The following is a 19,777-nucleotide window of genomic DNA, read 5'->3' as shown; positions in this document are numbered from 1 at the left end:
TGGCTGGTCAGTCAAGTACTAGATTTCATGTTCATAGACTGGAGTTACACAAGCATGATCACTAGCTGTAATGCCAATAGCATCAGGAATAGTGTATCATGCTTCAAAACGAAATATTGAGCAAACTGTATTTTCTGCTGTCTCTCTCTCTCTTAGTTTGTGTGCATGTCTCTCTCTCTCCCTCTCTGGACTTCCCCATCCAAAAGATCTCTCTTTCCCTCGCTGTTTTGATATTGTTTTATATTAAGGGTTTTTGTACGATCGTATTTCATTGTGCGGACTGGGGTACCACAGTGATAAACGCTCCATAAGGCCTTGTACAAAAACCTTCGATTAAACATTTGATTAAAATATACATTTAAGGGAGCATGGGTGTCTACAATTTTGGGGTAAGTAAGCTGCATTTCATACATTACTATATTTAAACATTTCACTATGTATTTATACTCATTTTTTTTAAATGGGGCAACTTTTAAAGTGTCTTAATTAGAGCACTGCGCATTTTGCTTTATACATTTAATTGTGTAAGCTCCTCATCTGTAGGCCTCTGTAGCCCTCATCTGTAGCATTTCAAACATTAATTATTTCCAACATTTCCATTTTGGGACCTAATATACACTATAAGACAACGCAGAAGAGAGTATGATATATAAAGCACAGTTTGATTGTAATGGTTTGCACCAGGGGTTTTTGGTATAAGGATTAATAAAGTGGTTGATATAAAGCTGATATTTGGAAAAGGAACCACTCTGACTGTCCGACCCAGTAAGTATGATCTTCTTTCTTCTCCTGTCGTTCTCGGACTGTCTTGAACCCGCGGTTTTCAGGCAGAGGTCTGGGCTGGGATTGATTCCCCGAGACTGCCTGTAAGGTCCGTAGGCGCAGCCGAATTCCGTTCTGTATCTCTGAATGTGCCGTCCTCAGCTGTATCATGAAGTTCAATAATAACGATGGTTCCTTTTTTAATTGAAATCAGTCTTGTCGGGTTCAATTCCCAGCCAGAGAAGTTTGAAATCCTTTCCTTTACCTTTGACATTTGTCAATGTTTATGAACACGCGTTTTTAGTAGTCGAAATCTAAAAACTACAAATAACCAGAGCGTGCAGGCTGAAATGAAGAAGTCCTTTTTTCACTCTATTTGTTGAATATATTGTGTTTGATAGTATCGCTACCTGCTCCCATTTGAGATTCTATGAAAATATATTGGGATGTCCAGCGCAGTCAGTCAGTTCAGCTAGCAGTGCGTTATCGGTATGAGAAATGTACGAGAAAGCTTTTGATTTTCAATATAAACATGCGTTTTATTCGGTCTTGTAAAACAGAGTTAATGGACAGCGAACGAAATCTCTCATCCACGTCAGTAGTGCTCTTTATCAGCATAGGCTAGACTGATTATACTGACAAAATATAGCGTATGGATATATACACTATATTGTAGCGTTACAATATTTTGCCAGTATAATTTGAAGGTATAATGTAAATTTATTATGACAAATACAGGCGTGGATATCGTTATGTTAAGTTAGCAAAATCACTTCACTATTATTAATTTTAAAAGAAGCCAAAATGTCTTTTGAGGGTTATATTAGGTTTATTTTGTCCCTGTGTGGTATTCTTTATTATTCTGTATATACTATATATGCACTATACCGCGTGAAAATACAAATGAAATATTCTTATTTATCACCCAAATCATTGATACAACGTATAAAAAGGTTACGAAAAGGCTCAGATGATCTTAAACAAAACCCATAGATGCTGTACATGTTTTGAGAGACAATTTAGTGACAGCTTAAGAGGAACGGTTTAATTTTTTAGGTGACGCAATGTCGATCAAACTTTCCTTTTACATTCGTGCGTTGTTGTATTTGATCGATGAATGAAAGTATTCAGGTAGTTGGTTAAATACTAGGATATATAACAAATCCACCTGTTTCCAATTGTAGAAGAAATACGCGTTGCAGGTAGAGACGCTGAGTATCGAAACAGGAATGGTGACAAACGATGCGCTCTCCGAGTGGACTGTGGTGCAGTCCGTGAGAGGTGTTGTACTGTTCACGACAGCTGCTGCGTACGATCTGCGATATTAGGAAAAGGGACATGACTATAGATTAACCTGAGCGAAACAACTCCTTCTTAACATTCTAGTTTTCGATTATTCCAGTATAACTAAGGCAGTTACTTTTAACCACTGTTTAAAAAAATATGAATGAACATAAGACGACCCACCGATCTGCAAATAAAGAATACAACTAAAAAAATGGAGAAATCCCCCAAAATTGAGAAAATGGTGTCTATGTCATTCATTTATACAACGTCGTATCTCACTCTGACGTATCAGCAAAACCCCCACAGCTGTATTGCAGTCTGTGATGGAATGCAGGAACATTGACCTTTATTTCATTTCTTGACAGTTTCTAACAGCTCAAGCGTTTGTAAGCTAACTCCTATGTACTGAATGCGCTTTTCTCTCAAAAATACCACGTTTCAGAGAGTGTTTAAGGCGTTCACGAAAATTTCAATTTAATAGTAATGTGATGAATATAAAAAACAAATCAAACACAATATTGTTCTGTAACACAACCTGTATTCCTCAGTGGACGCATTATAAATACTGCCATTCAGGTGACTGAACAGGAGAAGCATGGAAGTGAAGTCAGGAGTTCCCAGTCCTAGACAAAGAGATATCAGCTGGTGTGCATTCCTGCTGAGCTTCAATGAACCAATAGAGCTGAGGCCATAATTGCACTTCATTGCAAAAAGGTGCTTGATTGGGAAGTTTGGAAAGTTTTCTTTCTACCTGAAAATGTGGATTGTTGCATTGCTAATGAAATGCAGTAGCTACAAGGCAGAGCTCTGACATTGTTCAGAGCAGAAAACAATCAAACAGCTCTGCTGCATCCTGTCACTAAGTGAACTAATGCACAGACTCCAGGACTGGGGCCCCAGCGATATGTGGACAAGGATGTGCTGTCCAGCGAGAGTCTGTTACAGTATGATATCGGGGCTCTCAGGGGTGACTCTGTTATTGCATGTGTGCCAAAATGCCTCCATTGTTGAGCTGCTCTGCCTCTGCAGAGTGCTGGTGTTTCCTTGCACGACAGCCTGACCGAAGGAACTTGGAAATGTTTACTGTCACTGCCAGATGAGACACAAGGCCATTGTTCATCACAAACCAGCACCTGTTGGCCCTCACACCTTTGTACAGCTCTCTTCACCAACACTGTAGTGGTGTATCAAACACAGGTGGCCCGGTGCCACAGTGGTTAGCATCGCTGCCTCTCAGCTCTGAGGCCCGGCGTGCAGTTCCAGACCTGGGGTGCTATACGTGTGGAGTCTGCATGTTCTCCCCGTGTTTGCGTGGGACTCCTCTGGGTGCTCTGGTTTCCAAAAGCAATCTGGTAGATTCATTGGCTTCTGGGAAAACTGTCCGCTATGTGTCTGTGTCCATGTGCCTGCCCTGCGATGGACTGGCGTCCGACCCAGGGTGTATCCTGCCTTCTGCTCATCACTTGCTGGGTGCCCTGGTGAACAGAATCCCATCTTTAGCATCTTGGATTACATCTCCCCTTGTGACACGGGTTGTCGGCCCAAAGCTCTGAGATCGGGCTAGTCCAATTCAACCACCATTAGTTCTTAAATACAGAAACCTCAAATCCAGTTTGATTTTGATATGTCGACCAGTTTGGTCAGTTTGATTCGAACATCCCGAGGGCGTCTGACTCAATTCCACACCCTGCTCCACTTGAATTAGGATCACCCAGGACTGAGAGCTCCTCATGTTTAGTTGTGTGCAGTAAGTGCTTAGGTCGGTAGCTGACAATGTAGGGACCGTGCTCATACTTGACCATTGACCTGATTACCGCATTATCAATTATTATAATTAATTTATCATCTACTCAGTAAGTTACCTCTAACCTCGAGAGGAGCTGAGCAAGCAATATCTGATTCTTCCTCTGTTTGTGTTCCTCCTGTTCCAACTTCTCGCCAATCTCTTGCTCTCATCCTGTTTGGGTATTGGGTTTACATTTTGGGTTTTTGTATGGTCCTTTTCCATTGTGTATGGGACGTACCACAGTGATAGAAACTCCATTACGCCTCCTACAAAAACCGATAAATAATCATATGCTTGGAAATTCAGTTTAACAGAGCTTGGATATCCGTCGTTTTTAAGCAGGTAAGCTGTCGTTCGCCCGTTTTGTATACTGAAATTTCTTTTCATGTGTTTTTAAAGAAATAAGTCATTTAAGCTCCAAATCTTAACTGGATCGTCGATGAAGTATTCAACCTTTAATAGTGCTTATTTATCCTGTTTAAAATCTCCCCCCGCTCCCAGCATTCGACGGACAGTTTTACACGTTTCCAGTCAGTGTAGAAAGTGGGTTCCAGATAGAAACAGTGTGCCAGGGCTGAGTTGAGGATCAGGGGTTTTTGGTCTGAGATTCAGTGAAGTGGATTATACAGACAAGCTGATCTTCGGGAAAGGCACGACTCTGACTGTTCGACCCAGTAAGTACGCTATTCTTCATGTCCTCCTCTCCCTGAGCCCGTGTAGGACTCGGTGTTAGACCTGCCGTTTATAGCCAGGGATCCAGGGGCCAGAGAACAGTCTCTCAGACTGCCCGCATGTGGAACTGCGGTGCTCCGTCGCACGGAGATGGGAAAAACCATATTCCTACACAGCGGGCGTCTTAGCGAAATACGCTCCGATAAAGCTTACGATGCATCTCTTGTCACAGAACCTTTAGTAATGCTTTTATTTGCAAACAGTGGTTTTTACAATTAATACATAGGCTCGTTTTAGTTACTTTAAACTGAGATCAGAGATCCTACTGGGGTGCAGAACATTCTTCCTGGGACTTGTATACTGTATTCCTGAAGACATCATATGACCAGAATCATTATTTCGTTTATATAGCTACGTAATATGAAAATCATTTATATTTTATATCCATAAAGCAGACGGACTGTATCGTGATAAAATATACAATAGTCACAAGTCTCTTAGTTCGTGCATCACCTGTCTTTAATTAGCTATCTCGTAGTTAATTAAGAGAAAAAAGTGAACGTTTTCAGCCTTCCTAACTCGGGAAGTTTATTACACAGTGTAATTGGTTTATTATACAGTGTAATAGTCTATTTTACTGTTTTTATGGCTGTAGTCACACTGTCGTAATTGATTCATCAGATTCTTAGCCCAAACTATGTGAATAATTGTAACTGTCTTTTATCCAACATATTAGTCACATAACTGTAACAATCGGAATACTCAAGCATTTTAAATTTAGAAATGTAACGTATTTAAACGACTGATTAAAAGACGTTTTTATGACTGGAGACTATAGCATAAACAGAGTCACAATTACGAGGGTTTTACACCGACTTTTTGACAAGTGCGCGATCGCTGTGGTTTGATAGAACACAGCCACTAATTTTTGGGAAAGGAACTCAGCTGACGGTAAAACCAAGTAAGAAACCATTTTCATTTCAGTTCTTTTTTTATGTGCGCCTTTTCCGTGTTTTGTTTTTAAATCTTTCTGCTCGGCGGTAGCGCATGTTGCGGGAACCGGAGAGACCAGCATGTTAAGTGTGTGTACAGTATCTGTGCTCTCCCAGCTGTCGTCTTCTCTACTGAAAGGAATGAACGATGAGCTGCTATTTCACTCAGATCGACGTCTTTAGTGCGCTCTGAAAGAGGAGACGGGCACCCGTCCAGACATGAAGTGATATTAATTCATGGAGGGCTGGATGAAAAATGTACGTAGTGTTTAGCTAGAGTCCGTTCGTGCGGCTTAACATACAGCCCCGCCGTTTTATCGTCGAATTTATGACCCTTCAAAAAAATTCAAAATAAGATGCTGCGATGTTAGGATTGGACCCTTTTTTGTTATCCAGTGTGAGTTTCGTAATACACATTGACTTAAATCCGAAACTAAATTCAATTGCTTAGTAAGGCACGTCACACAAAGTTATTTTCCAGCAGACTTTAGTATACAGTAGGCCTACTGTATGTGGTATTGTTAAAACACTGTAATGTTAATCCATCAGGGAGGTTGTGGTTAAGAACATCAAGACCCACAATTCTGATTATAAATCTAAATTGTTAAATGATCGATTAATCGGTTTGTAATGTGGTACCGGCTGTGATGTCCAGACTACAGGTGCTTACCAAGGACATTTTGAGAATAAATAGTGACCCGACTCCGGCTCTGTGTTTCTGACTACAGCGCTTCAGACCCGTTGTTGGCGTGTTTTAGAATCAATGGAGATGTATTACCTTTACTTAAGTAAAATATGAAGGAAAAACTTCCTTCATAATTAAAAGGTGTAATGTAACTTTATTATGATAAATACAGGCGTCAAGTCAGCATAATCACTTCACTATTATTAATTTTAAAAGACACCAAAATGTTTTTTGAGGGTTATATTAGGTTTTTGCTTGATTTAACCAATTATTTTGTCCCTGTGTGTTTTTCGTTATTATATATACTGTATATGCACCATACCGCGTGAAAATACAAATTAAATATTCTTATTTATCACCCAAATCCTTGATAAAATTTACAAAAAGCTTACGAAAGAGGCTCAGATGATCTTAAACAAAACCCACAGATACATGCTTTGAGAGACAATTTGGTGACATCTTAAGCGGACTGATTCTTCGTTTTCAACGATTTAATTTTTTAGGTGACGCAATGTCGATCAAACTTTCCTTTTACATTCGTGCATTGTGGTATTTGATCGATGAATGAAAGTATTCAGGTAGTTGGTTAAATACTAATATATAAAACAAATCCACCTGTTCCCAATTGTAGAAGAAATACGCGTTGCAGGTAGAGACGCTGAGTATCGAAACAGGAATGGTGACAAACGATGCGCTCTCCGAGTGGACTGTGGTACAGTCTCTGTGAGGTGTTGTACTGTTCACGACAGCTGCTGCGTACGATCTGCGATATTAGGAAAAGGGACATGACTATAGATTAACCTGAGCGAAACAACTCCATCTTAACATTCTAGTTTTCGATTATTCCAGTATAAGTAAGGCAGTTACTTTTAACCACTGTTTAAAAAAATATGAATGAACATAAGACGACCCACCGATCTACAAATAAAGAATACAACTAAAAAGAAATGGAGAAATCCCCCAAAATTGAGAAAATGGTGTCTATGTCATTCATTTATACAACGTCGTATCTCACTCTGACGTATCAGCAAAACCCCCACAGCTGTATTGCAGTCTGTGATGGAATGCAGGAACATTTATCTTTATTTCATTTCTTGACAGTTTCTAACAGTGTTTAAGGCGTTCACGAAAATTTCAATTTAATAATAATATGATGAATAGAAAAAAAACAAATCAAACACAATATTGTTCTGTAACACAACCTGTATTCCTCAGTGGACACATTATAAATACTGCCATTCAGGTGGCTGAACAGGAGAAGCATGGAAGTGAAGTCAGGAGTTCCCAGTCCTAGACAAAGAGATATCAGCTGGTGTCCATTCCTGCTGAGCTTCAATGAATCAATAGAGCTGAGGCCTTAATTGCACTTCATTGCAAAAAGGTGCTTGATTGGGAAGTTTGGAAAGTTTTCTTTCTACCTGAAAATGTGGATTGTTGCATTGCTAATGAAATGCAGTAGCTACAAGGCAGAGCTCTGACATTGTTCAGAGCAGAAAACAATCAAACAGCTCTGCTGCATCCTGTCACTAAGTGAACTAACGCACAGACCCCAGGACTGGGGCCCCAGCGATATGTGGACAAGGACGTGCTGTCCAGCGAGAGTCTGTTACAGTACGATATCAGGGCTCTCAGGGGTGACTCTGTTTTTGCACGTGTGCCGAAATGCCTCCATTTTTGAGCTGCTCTGCCTCTGCAGAGTGCTGGTGTCTCCTTGCACGACAGCCTGACCGAAGGAACTTGGAAATGTTTACTGTCACTGTCAGATGAGACACAAGGCCATTGTTCATCACAAACCAGCACCTGTTGGCCCTCACACCTTTGTACAGCTCTCTTCACCAAGACTGCAGTGGTGTATCAAACACAGGTGGCCCGGTGCCACAGTGGTTAGCATCGCTGCCTCTCAGCTCTGAGGCCCTGCGTGCAGTTCCAGACCTGGGGTGCTATACGTGTGGAGTCTGCATGTTCTCCCCGTGTTTGCGTGGGACTCCTCTGGGTGCTCTGGTTTCCAAAAGCAATCTGGTAGATTCATTGGCTTCTGGGAAAACTGTTCGCTATGTGTCTGTGTTTATGTGCCTGCCCTGCGATGGACTGGCGTCCGACCCAGGGTGTATCCTGCCTTCTGCTCATCACTTGCTGGGTGCCCTGGTGAACAGAATTCCATCTTCAGCATCTTGGATTACAACTCCCCTTGTGACACGGGTTGTCGGCCCAAAGGTCTGAGATCGGGCTAGTCCAATTCAACCACCATTAGTTCTTAAATACAGTCTGACTCAATTCCACACCCAGCTCCACTTGAATTAGGATCACCCAGGACTGAGAGCTCCTCATGTTTAGCTGTGTGCAGTAAGTGCTTAGGTCGGTAGCTGACAATGTAGGGACCGTGCTCATACTTGACCTGATTACCGCATTATCAATTATTATAATTAATTGATCATCTACTCAGTAAGTTACCTCTAACCTCGAGAGGAGCTGAGCAAGCAATATCCGATTCTTCCTCTGTTTGTGTTCCTCCTGTTCCAGCTTCTCACCAATCTCTTGCTCTCATCCTGTTTGGGTATTGGGTTTACATTTTGGGTTTTTGTATGGTCCTTTTCCATTGTGTACGGGACGTACCACAGTGATAGAAACTCCATTACGCCTCCTACAAAAACCGATAAATAATCATATGCTTGGAAATTCAGTTTAACAGAGCTTGGATATCCGTCATTTTTAAGCAGGTAAGCTGTCGTTCGCCCGTTTTGTATACTGAAATTTCTTTTCATGTGTTTTTAAAGAAATAAGTCATTTAAGCTCCAAATCTTAAATGGATCATCGATGAAGTATTAAACCTTTAATAGTGCTTATTTATCCTGTTTAAAATCCCCCCCCCCCCCCCGCTCCCAGCATTCGACGGACAGTTTTACACGTTTCCAGTCAGTGTAGAAAGTGGGTTCCAGATAGAAACAGTGTGCCAGGGCTGAGTTGAGGATCAGGGGTTTTTGGTCTGAGATTCAGTGAAGTGGATTATACAGACAAGCTGATCTTCGGGAAAGGCACGACTCTGACTGTTCGACCCAGTAAGTACGCTATTCTTCATGTCCTCCTCTCCCTGAGCCTGTGTAGGACTCGGTGTTAGACCTGCCGTTTATAGCCAGGGATCCAGGGGCCAGAGAACAGTCTCTCCGACTGCCTGTGTGTGGAACTGCGGTGCTCCGTCCCACGGAGATGGGAAAAACCATATTCCTACACAGCGGGCGTCTTAGCGAAATACGCTCCGATAAAGCTTACGATGCATCTCTTGTCACAGAACCTTTAGTAATGCTTTTATTTGCAAACAGTGGTTTTTACAATTAATACATAGGCTCGTTTTAGTTACTTTAAACTGAGATCAGAGATCCTACTGGGGTGCAGAACATTCTTCCTGGGACTTGTATACTGTATTCCTGAAGACATCATATGACCAGAATCATTATTTCGTTTATATAGCTACGTAATATGAAAATCATTTATATTTTATATCCATAAAGCAGACGGACTGTATCGTGATAAAATATACAATAGTCACAAGTCTCTTAGTTCGTGCATCACCTGTCTTTAATTAGCTATCTCGTAGTTAATTAAGAGAAAAAAATGAACGTTTTCAGCCTTCCTAACTCGGGAAGTTTATTACACAGTGTAATTGTTTTATTATACAGTATAACAGTCTATTTTACTGTTTTTATGGCTGTAGTCACACTGTCGTAATTGATTCATCAGATTCTTAGCCCAAACTATGTGAATAATTGTAACTGTCTTTTATCCAACATATTAGTCACATAACTGTAACAATCGGAATACTCAAGCATTTAAAATTTAGAAATGTAACGTATTTAAACGACTGATTAAAATACGTTTTTATGACCGGAGACAATAGCATAAACAGAGTCGCAATTAAGAGGGTTTTACACCGACTTTTTGACAAGTGCGCGATCGCTGTGGTTTGATAGAACACAGCCACTAATTTTTGGGAAAGGAACTCAGCTGACGGTAAAACCAAGTAAGAAACCATTTTCATTTCAGTTCTTTTTTTATGTGCGCCTTTTCCGTGTTTTGTTTTTAAATCTTTCTGCTCGGCAGTAGCGCATGTTGCGGGAACCGGAGAGACGAGCCTGTTAAGTGTGTGTATCTGTGCTCTCCCAGCTGTCGTCTTCTCTACTGAAAGGAATGAACGATGAGCTGCTATTTCACTCAGATCGACGTCTTTAGTGCGCTCTGAAAGAGGAGACGGGCACCTGTCCAGACATGAAATGATATTAATTCATGGAGGGTTGGATGAAAAATGTACGTAGTGTTTAGCTAGAGTCCGTTCGTGCGGCTTAACATACAGCCCCGCCGTTATCTCGTCGAATTTATGACCCTTCAAAAAAATTCAAAATAAGATGTTGCGATGTTAGAATTGGACCCTTTGTTGTTATCCAATGTGATTTTCGTAATACACATTGACTTCCGAAATCCGAAAGTAAATTCAATTTCTTATTAGGGCACGTCACAAAACGTTATTTTCCAGCAGACTTTAATATACAGAAGGCCTATGTGGTATTGTTAAAACACTGTAATGTTAATCCACCAGGGAGTTTGTGGTTAAGAACATCAAGACCCACAATTCTGATTATAAATCTAAATTTTTAAATGATCGATTAATCGTTTTGTAATGTGGTACCAGCTGTGATGTCCAAACCACAGGTGCTTACCAAGGACATTTTGAGAAGAAATAGTGACCCGACTCCGGCTCTGTGTTTCTGACTACAGCGCGACTGCTGAAGTAAACCATCAGTACTGTATCTGGGTCTGATCAATGTTTTTCACGAGATGTGTGTCTTCGGAAGGTTAAACTATTATAATCGTGGTATTGATATTCGGATAATTGTAACTGTTCGGTTCTGCAGTCCGGTTCAGTATTGCACTGTGCAAGTGTGATTAGCACAGCGCTGATACTGACGAGATTTTAGTGAGTTCTTGTCGGCTGCACAAACGCTGTGGATTCCCCCTGATCTTTGGAGAAGGAACTCTCCTATCAGTAAAACCAAGTAAGATATTTCCCTTGTTCCGTTCAGAGAGCTGTTTAAAACCCATGGGATAAAGAACAGGTCGAGACGTGGCAATATAATGTTAAAATGGTTGGGGAGATCCTTAAGAAATATACTCTCCTGGAGGTGTAAGTTTAGCACCTATATTGGTGAAGAGGGTGTACGAGTGTGTATTCTTATTGAAAACGTGTTCTTTCTCTGAACAGCCGGGCCCCCGTCAAACCTTCAAATTTCTCTCCAAAAATAAATTAATTCAAGGCCGTGAGCTGGTTCGTGAGAACACCGGGTCTGTACCCTTCAAAATAAGATATTATGTTGGCTGATCGTTTTTTTCTAAACAGGATAAGGTTCCTCTTTGTTATCTAATCTTATATACGTAATAAACATTGGCTTAAATTCGAAACAAAATAAAATTTCTTGGTAAGGCACGTCACAAAAAGTTATTTTCCAGAAGTCGTTAACAGAGGTCTTTCTGTGGTATTGCTGAAACATTGTAATCATATCAATCTACCAGGGCATTATTGAGAACAACAAGTCCCACAAATCTGAGTATAAGTTTAAATTGATACATGATCGATTAATCGTTGTTTAATGTGGTACCAGCTGTGATGTCCAGACCACAGGTGCTTACCAAGGACATTTTGAGAATAAATAGTGACCCTGTGTTTCTGACTACAGCGCTTCAGACCCGTTGTTGGCGTTTTTTAGAATCAATGGAGATGTATTACCTTTACTTAAGTAAAATATGAAGGACGTTTTTCCTTTTCTTCAATCCCATCGGCGACTGCTGAAGTAAACCATCAGTACTGTATCTGGGTCTGATCAATGTTTTTCACGAGATGTGTGTCTTCGGAAGGTTAAGCTATTATAATCGTGGTATTGATATTCGGATAATTGTAACTGTTCGGTTCTGCAGTCCGGTTCTGTATTGCACTGTGCAAGTGTGATACTGACGAGATTTTAATGAGTTCTTGTCGGCTGCACAAACGCTGTGGGCTGGGATATAGCACCCCTGATTTTTGGAGAAGGAACTCTCCTATCAGTGAAACCAAGTAAGATATTTCCCTTGTTCCGTTCAGAGAGCTGTTTAAAACTCATGGGATAAAGAACGGGTCGAGAAGTGGCAATATAAACTTAGAATGGTTGGGGAGATGCTTAGAAAATATAGTCTCCTGGAGGTATTAGTTCAGCATGCATATCCGTGAAGAGGCTGAACGCGTATATTCTTGACGAAAACGTATTATTTCCCTGAACAGACAGGCCTCCGTTAAACCTTCAAATTTATCTCCAAAAAGAAATGAATTAAGGGCCTTGAGCAGCTTCGTGAGAACGCCGGGTCTCCAGTTTCTTATTTAAAGTTTCTCGATCTAATTCCGTTAAAAGTCTCAATTAATTTGAAAATATTTTTGGTTTTATCTCCCAGTCCGTACACTTAGAGAATCGCCTTTGTCTCCCGCTTTAAATTGAAGATCAGTATGGGCCATATTTTAACTATCGGTATTGCAGATTGATGTTCTAGCGTGAGGTTATATTATCGTTTTTTGTAACGTGCCAGCGCTTTGTGGTGGGTGACTATGTCGTACGACCGCTGATTTTTGGAAAAGGCACAATGCTACACGTTAATCCAAGTAAGTTGTTTCATCTACAGTATCTTCATTTCAGTCCAGTGAGTGATCAATATTATTTTATTGATCGCGTAGGGCTAGATTGTGTATTGATAGAGATTGTGTTCTACGCTTCCCGACATTGAAGCTGTAATAAAAAGACCTCTAGAAACCTTTCTTGGAAAAATAATCGCTATCCATGATATAAATGATAACGCCCAAAGTTTCCAAACTGTATCCGAAAGGTATTTCGTCAGGCTTCACAATGGTGAGTTACTGCTGTTTATTATATTGTATTTTATTTATTACATTATGTTATATTTGGAAGCGACACCAAAGTGTTTGTTAAACCACATAATTCAACCGGCTTTTTTTACTTTAATGTAATACGCATTTACTTTTTAACAAGCAGATAACTAATTTTGCTTACTGGCGGTTGCCAAAATCCAGAAATACCGTGATAATATGACTTAGGAACCCCGCGTCAGGTTAACGTCGCTCATAGCAAATAAATTAGACCCTGACAAAATTATACATTTAAGAAAGTTTGTACAGGATAGCTAAAAGATTTAATTTCTGCGTGAATAAGAATAATTACTACAATTGTACCGTCTAAAGTAAGCCTTTTCGTATAGGTATCTTTAATTAAGTTGTGATCTCTTAAGGATTTGTATCTCTGATTTTTGGAATGTATTTTGCCCGACTAATTAAAAAGTAATTAAAATCGTACTGACATATCTTTTACTGGATATAGTGGAACAGTAGTTCTGGTTTATTTTGCCTAATGTAAGATCTGTAAAATATCTGTCTAAAGAAGCAAAAGATTGTGTTTATCAATTGCACATGTTTACATACGTTTTAGTAAGACCTGCTTTAAATATACTGTACTAAGCTAGACAGGTTTACCTCCAGTGTTTATTTCTCTAATGTTTATTACTATAAGTGTTTTCCCCTCTGTTTCAAAAAACAATTATTAATGTCTTATTGAATGTTGATTACTGAAGTAATCAACACTGAAGTAATCAACAAGGATCATTTTAATGAGTTAATGTCTGTGCTCTTTCTGGTATTATATGGGCATAAGGAATCAAACATTAGTACTTTCAATCACTGAATATCAGTATGACTTTCCTGCAAGACTCTAAATGAAAATCAAGTGTAAAATGATCACTATTGTATTGAGTGGTATACTGTACTATAGTTCAATGAGGTATAATTGAATATTAGAATCTTGAGACACAATTGACTCAAAGAGAGGGCAATAGTAATGTAGGCTTATTCAAGTACAAGGATCTTAGTGATTTATTAAATATAATACATTCTGTTTGACGGCAGATTTTGATTTCACTGCTTGATGTCTTAATAAATCAGTGATCAGCAACAGTGGAGGTGGAAGTCTGAGATTCTGTATACCTTTTTTTTAAAGATAAAAACGTATTCAGAATCCTCTGCATTTCATAAATGTTTCTCCTCTCTTTCCTGCAAAACGTTAACACCAGTAATATCAAATATGGCAGGAAATGGGAATGAGTATATAAAAAACCTTTTTATTTCTGTCTTTCAGAAAGAAGTGATACAGTGAAGGGCACATTGAATGTACTGCAACCATTTGATGATAAAGGACCAACAGCTTGCCTGGCATCAATGTACTTTGATAATGATGGAGATATGACTTTGACTGACAACAATGACAAAGTATCATCACATTCTAAGGATTTGGCACTTTTGTCCAAAAAGGACAGGTTATATTACTTGGCGGGAGTTTCTGATAATGAAATTAAAAACTGCACACATAAAGGAAGAGCGTCTCAGAAAAAACAAGACAGCGAAAAGGGTATGTTTCTCCATCTACATTTGCATTTGGTTCTACATTTCCCAACACTTCTAACAGTTTATCGAGCATTTCATAATCACAGAATGCAGAATGTGGGGGGTGAAGTGAAATATGATTGCAAGATTCAGTCTGCAAGAAGAGAAAGTGAATAAAAGTCAAATATATCTGTATCAAGAAAACCGTGAAAGGGCAATGTGACATTCTGCTTTTGGTTTCGGCCAAAGTCAGGAGAATGCACCTGTGGCTTCTGTCGGAGAAGACAAACGATGTTTTACTATTGAGGTGTCACCTGATGTGCTTGAGTTAGTTCTGCAATATTTTAACAAAAGTGCAGAATTTTTCCTTTAACTTTTTTCTAAATACTTAGTCATTTCACTGGATCTTCACAGACCTTTTTTAGTCCACTATATCCTCAGATAAGCCCCTGCAGACAGCCGAGCTAGTTGGAATTAAAAACGGAACGAGTTCTCAAAGGAGTCGACATTCAGAGAAGTTTGATCTTTACAAATCCAAATCAGTGTTTTTCAGATGTTTTCCTACAGAATGCTTTACTATCTGTACTTTCTTTAAAACTGGAAAAGGATTTAACTGCTTCTTTTAAAAAAAAAAACTTTACCTTTTTTGACTTCTGCACTTCTGTGTGACCATTCTTAAAGAAAGGAGCTTGTCTTTTTGCCTCAGAAACAGCTATGGGAGATTTTGTTTTACAGTTAAATAATTGGGCAATTGGTGTTCTTAGAAAATGTTCTGCTTCGTTTATGTAAAATCACAAAGTTGAAGATTTAAATATCTAGGTTCTGTAATTTGAGATTCTTTTCAAACGTGATGTGCAGAAAATAGCATTGCATTTATTTTATACGATATACAGTACATATAATTATATATAACGTTTTTTAAAGGGAAATCAATGAAAGTAATTTTGATCTTTTTTGTGCTATTTAATTTTATCCATGCTTGAGCATTCCAACTGAATAAAAAAAACAATGAAAGAAAAATAACAGAAGAATTACAGATTTTTGGCATTCTCAAACGAAAAAGGCCACGATATAGAGGCATTTAACAGCAAAGACCTTCAGCTAATGTGAAAGCACAGAATTTTCAAAGACAATTTTTATTTCTATGCCCCAAACAATTTAAAGGATCTTTCTCAGGCATCTTCATGACCTCTGGCACCAGCGATTGAATAAATCTACTGAACTATCCGTCCATCCATTTTCTCAACACTTTTTCCAGCTCAGCATCGCAGCGAAGTCTGAGCCTGCTTCTGCTTTGTGAAATAGTAATTATTAATAAATATTTTAAACCAGCACATGGACTGAAATACCAAGAGGAAGTCATCAATGCTTGTTTTGGAACGAACAACAGAACAAACTTTTAGTTGTAAATTAATTTGACGTCTGTCAATGCTGCTGACTTCTTGTCATGAATTTATTTATCTAATAAATTGATCTTTCTTTTTATAAAGCTACCACCGCAACACCCGCTGTGAAAACGGAAGAATGCCAATCTAGAAATGATACTGCAAAGAAAGACACCAAAGGTAGATTGTACTGTATTTGTAATGCCTTTTAAATGTTTTTTTTTCTCATGTCGAAAGTCCACAATCTAGTGCACTGCAGAAATACGTTAACGAAGCCCAGTGTGTGGAAAGGGAAATATCATTGATGGTTATTAACTGATTACAACAGGATTTTTTCCTGGGAGTGGCCAGGCAAGAGAACTATTACTGTAGCAATCACTGTAGTTTGGTAGGATTCACCAGCGTTTTGCCTTCATATGTGCCTTATCTTAAAAAACAGAGGGCAGAGCAATGGCTCTGTGGCTCAGGATCTGTGCCTGTGGCTAGAAGGTTGCCAGTTCAAATCCTATGGCCATCAGAGGAATCCGACTCTGTTGGGCCCCTGAGCAAGGCCCTTAACCCCAGCTGCTCCAGGGGCGCCGTATAAATGGCTGACCCTCCGCTCTGACTTCTGGCTTCTCTCCCTGTCTGTGTGTCTCCTGGAGAGCAAGCTGGGATATGTGAAAAAGACAAATTCTTAATGCAAGAAATTGTATAGGGCCAATAAAGTGATCTCTCATATCTATGTTCACTGTCTGCTAGGGTTGTCTTTTTGCCTTTTCCCAGCAAAGACAGTTGAAAGAGAAATTGCTCATTTTTTTTTAAACAGGAGGAAGGATTGATTCGTAACAAGTAGCTCGTCTTGAGAAAGAGAATGATTCTCATTCACAAACACACTTCAGGCTGAGTATTTCTGTGTTGGGGAAATGCGGAATCAAATATTTTTCCCCACAGAAAAAAAGAATTTGAGTGACCTAAATATATAGTTCAACATACATAAATTATACAGTATAATTTAAATGTATACTTATCATTTTGTGTAATTTAAGTTATAGTTCACTTACATAGTCTCCAGAACGTTATCCTGCACATGTCTACTTCAAACATATTTGACATTAAACAATCATTTTGCAAATAGGACACAGACTAACCAGAGGGTCATAAATCTGGGGTATTAGGTCATCATGACATACAGTGAGTTTTCTCCTTGATCCTTAAATATTCTCTTCTGAAGAGGCATCCCACATGTATCAATACTGACACAGACTCCCCAGCCTCCTGCAGTCTGGTGTCGATCGTTCTGATATTTACATTTTTATCAAGCCAGAATAAGTATCCGAAAATTGTCTATGACTGGCTCAGTGTCATAACCTCATTAAATATAATAAATCTTTGCATCTCATAAGTTCATTTCTACCAGCATTCCAAGTAGCGCACAACGTGCAAACAGCTCGTGAATACTTGTGATTATATTTCACCTGATAAATCATTTTTATTTCAGATTTTGCCAAGCTGAATTTCATGTCGCTGACTGTGAATGGGTTGAGAATGCTGTTTGCAAAAACCGTCACGTTCAATATGCTGATGACTGTCAGAGCCATGATCATTTAAGGTACGTCTGCGGATACAATACTTCTCAATGCAATGAGAATCACTGTACCCCTCCCCCCTCTCATCACCCCGTTTGGGGATATAGAGGTCTGACTGACAGCAGGGCAATACAGGATATCAATACATGAGTAATGTCCTGTAACCTGGCTGCTTGTTTAAGGCGACTGAATATATATATATACTGTATATATGATTATATAATTTGACTGGTGTGAACATAAGAGATGTGAGAAATAGAAACATACAATTTTCTGATTTTGCAAAAGGAACAAGTAAAGTTTAATTCCAAGTTGAAAAAATAAAAGGGAGAAACATCACTTTGCAACTGCCGAGATTTCAACACTGTTGAAAGAACAAAGGTGAGCCTTTAACACTGTTGAAAATACGCACACCCGAAGATGGCTCAGTAGCCGAAAAAGAGACATTTCTCCTCTCTGTTTTTCAGCGTTCATTTCTATTTTTCAAGTTTCAACAGAACTTATTCCTTTGCAGCCAACTAATTCTGACACAGCTCCCCACACAAGCATTGGTGCCAAACTAGAAATAGTACTCCTAATTTTCCAAAGAAGTGTTTATTTAATAATATATCCAGAGTGCCAAAACAAACTCATCAGTTCTGCAAGGATGTGTTTTTAAAAAAATGAAGAATGCCAACTTTGAAAATTGATTAAATATCCGTGACATCATTTTGACGATTGATTATTCATGGCTGGCCTAATTTAACCTCTTGAGTGTTGATAGAAATCCATAGATAGGAGCCAGACCCTCTGACACATCAAGTGGAAGGAAGCATGTGTATCTTGGCCTCAGAGACAAGCAATTGCTCACATGCTCATCTACTGTATGTTGCACGGGAAAGGCACAGAAAGCCACACACAGCATCAGCAACCCAATGCAAAGCGTGGAGCAGATATGTGATGAGTGTCTTTGGATGCTCAGTACATTTACACAAAAAGAATAAGTTCAGATGAGAAAGGACCTTTTCACTATGTGACTGGGCTGAATATTTAAAAAAAAACATGGAATAATGCACAACATAAAGTAATAGTGAGTAAAAAGAGATCGATTGTTATTTTACAGATTTATTGGAATCCCGATATGAGATCTTCCACACCTTTGAAGACCAGGATTCTGTGCCGATTGGAATAGTAGTTGGAAGATGAAGAGTTTTGTTTTTCTTATTCTGTAGTTTAGGTCAAGTTTCAGATCATTTCAACTCTGTAATAGCCATGCAACTCATATTCCATTATTCATTATATAAGAGTAAGTTTTTGTTACTTTATTCTTGTTTGACATGTTGAATATTGATCATTCCTGCTGCCCAGCTGAACGGTTGAACAGAGCTGGAATGCTGTGGATGACAGCAAAGTTTTTTTATAGGACTTGAGCATGTTGTTGTCTGTTCCCCTGTTCTGCCAATAGTTTTGCATGTCCTTGTTCACCTTGCTGTTTGCTTTGCTAACCTTGCATGTGAAAAGCCTTGATTATGTATTTATCTTTATTCTAATTCATTCAATTCAATAAAACTATTTTACAGATGCCACATCTGAATGTTTTCATTAATTTCGCAGTACAGGAGAAGCCTCCAGGTATTTGTGAATGAGTATAATGCTTTCGTAAAGAATCCCTGTTTTACAGCTGGTGTTTGTGAATTTTGGGCAGTAGAGGTTAGGGCTCAGGATGCCGAACCAGAGGGCAGAAGGTTCAACGGCTGCTTCAGACTGTCCAGTAAACACTGGTAAATAAAATGCTTGATTGTTGGGTCTGCAAGTCCTTATTATGAATGAGAATTTTATTTCTGCTGAGGTATTTAGTTAAATAAAGGTAGAAATATGTTTCATCCTAATTAATGGTGCTTTCTCTGGTTGTGGAAAGTCACAATCATGAAAGTCTTTCAGGTTCCTCGTAAAAACATCAGGTAATAAAGATGTGACACAGGAGTTTCAGAGAAATTCTAAACTTTATTAGCAGTGGGTTAGTCCAGAAGGGTCCACAAGGAGTGCAGTAGCTCAAGTTTTCATTCCAAAAGCGATCTTTAAATTTGAAATTCTGATAGATCCCCTGCTAATCTGGCCACAGAGAAAAAGAGTCAAGTGCTTCCAGCGTGATGATTAATTTCCAGATGCCCTCAGGGTGTGTTAAGAGTGCTGTCCTGTGATG

The 19,777-nt window shown here is 39.2% G+C and overlaps 1 protein-coding gene across 1 annotated transcript in view; it reads left to right on the top strand.

Moving 5' to 3' along the window:
* The window catches only part of LOC148640136 (T cell receptor alpha chain MC.7.G5-like), a 65,364-nt gene extending 46,204 nt beyond the window's left edge, over positions 1 to 19,160 (top strand). Inside the window, exons 3-7 of the mRNA XM_088621593.1 lie at positions 4,448 to 4,509; positions 14,398 to 14,667; positions 16,133 to 16,207; positions 17,508 to 17,618; positions 18,698 to 19,160. Coding sequence (XP_088477719.1) covers positions 4,448 to 4,509; positions 14,398 to 14,667; positions 16,133 to 16,207; positions 17,508 to 17,617 — 517 coding nt within the window. The 3' untranslated portion in view covers position 17,618; positions 18,698 to 19,160. The remainder of the gene's footprint in view (positions 1 to 4,447; positions 4,510 to 14,397; positions 14,668 to 16,132; positions 16,208 to 17,507; positions 17,619 to 18,697) is intronic.
* Positions 19,161 to 19,777: the final 617 nt, after the last annotated feature.

This window comes from Lepisosteus platostomus, chromosome 26, assembly GCF_059453375.1.
Source record: "Lepisosteus platostomus isolate fLepPlt1 chromosome 26, fLepPlt1.hap1, whole genome shotgun sequence".
Classification (NCBI taxonomy): Eukaryota; Metazoa; Chordata; class Actinopteri; order Semionotiformes; family Lepisosteidae; genus Lepisosteus; species Lepisosteus platostomus.
Note: the sequence above shows the minus strand (reverse complement) of the source record. Positions and strands in the feature narration are given on the sequence as shown.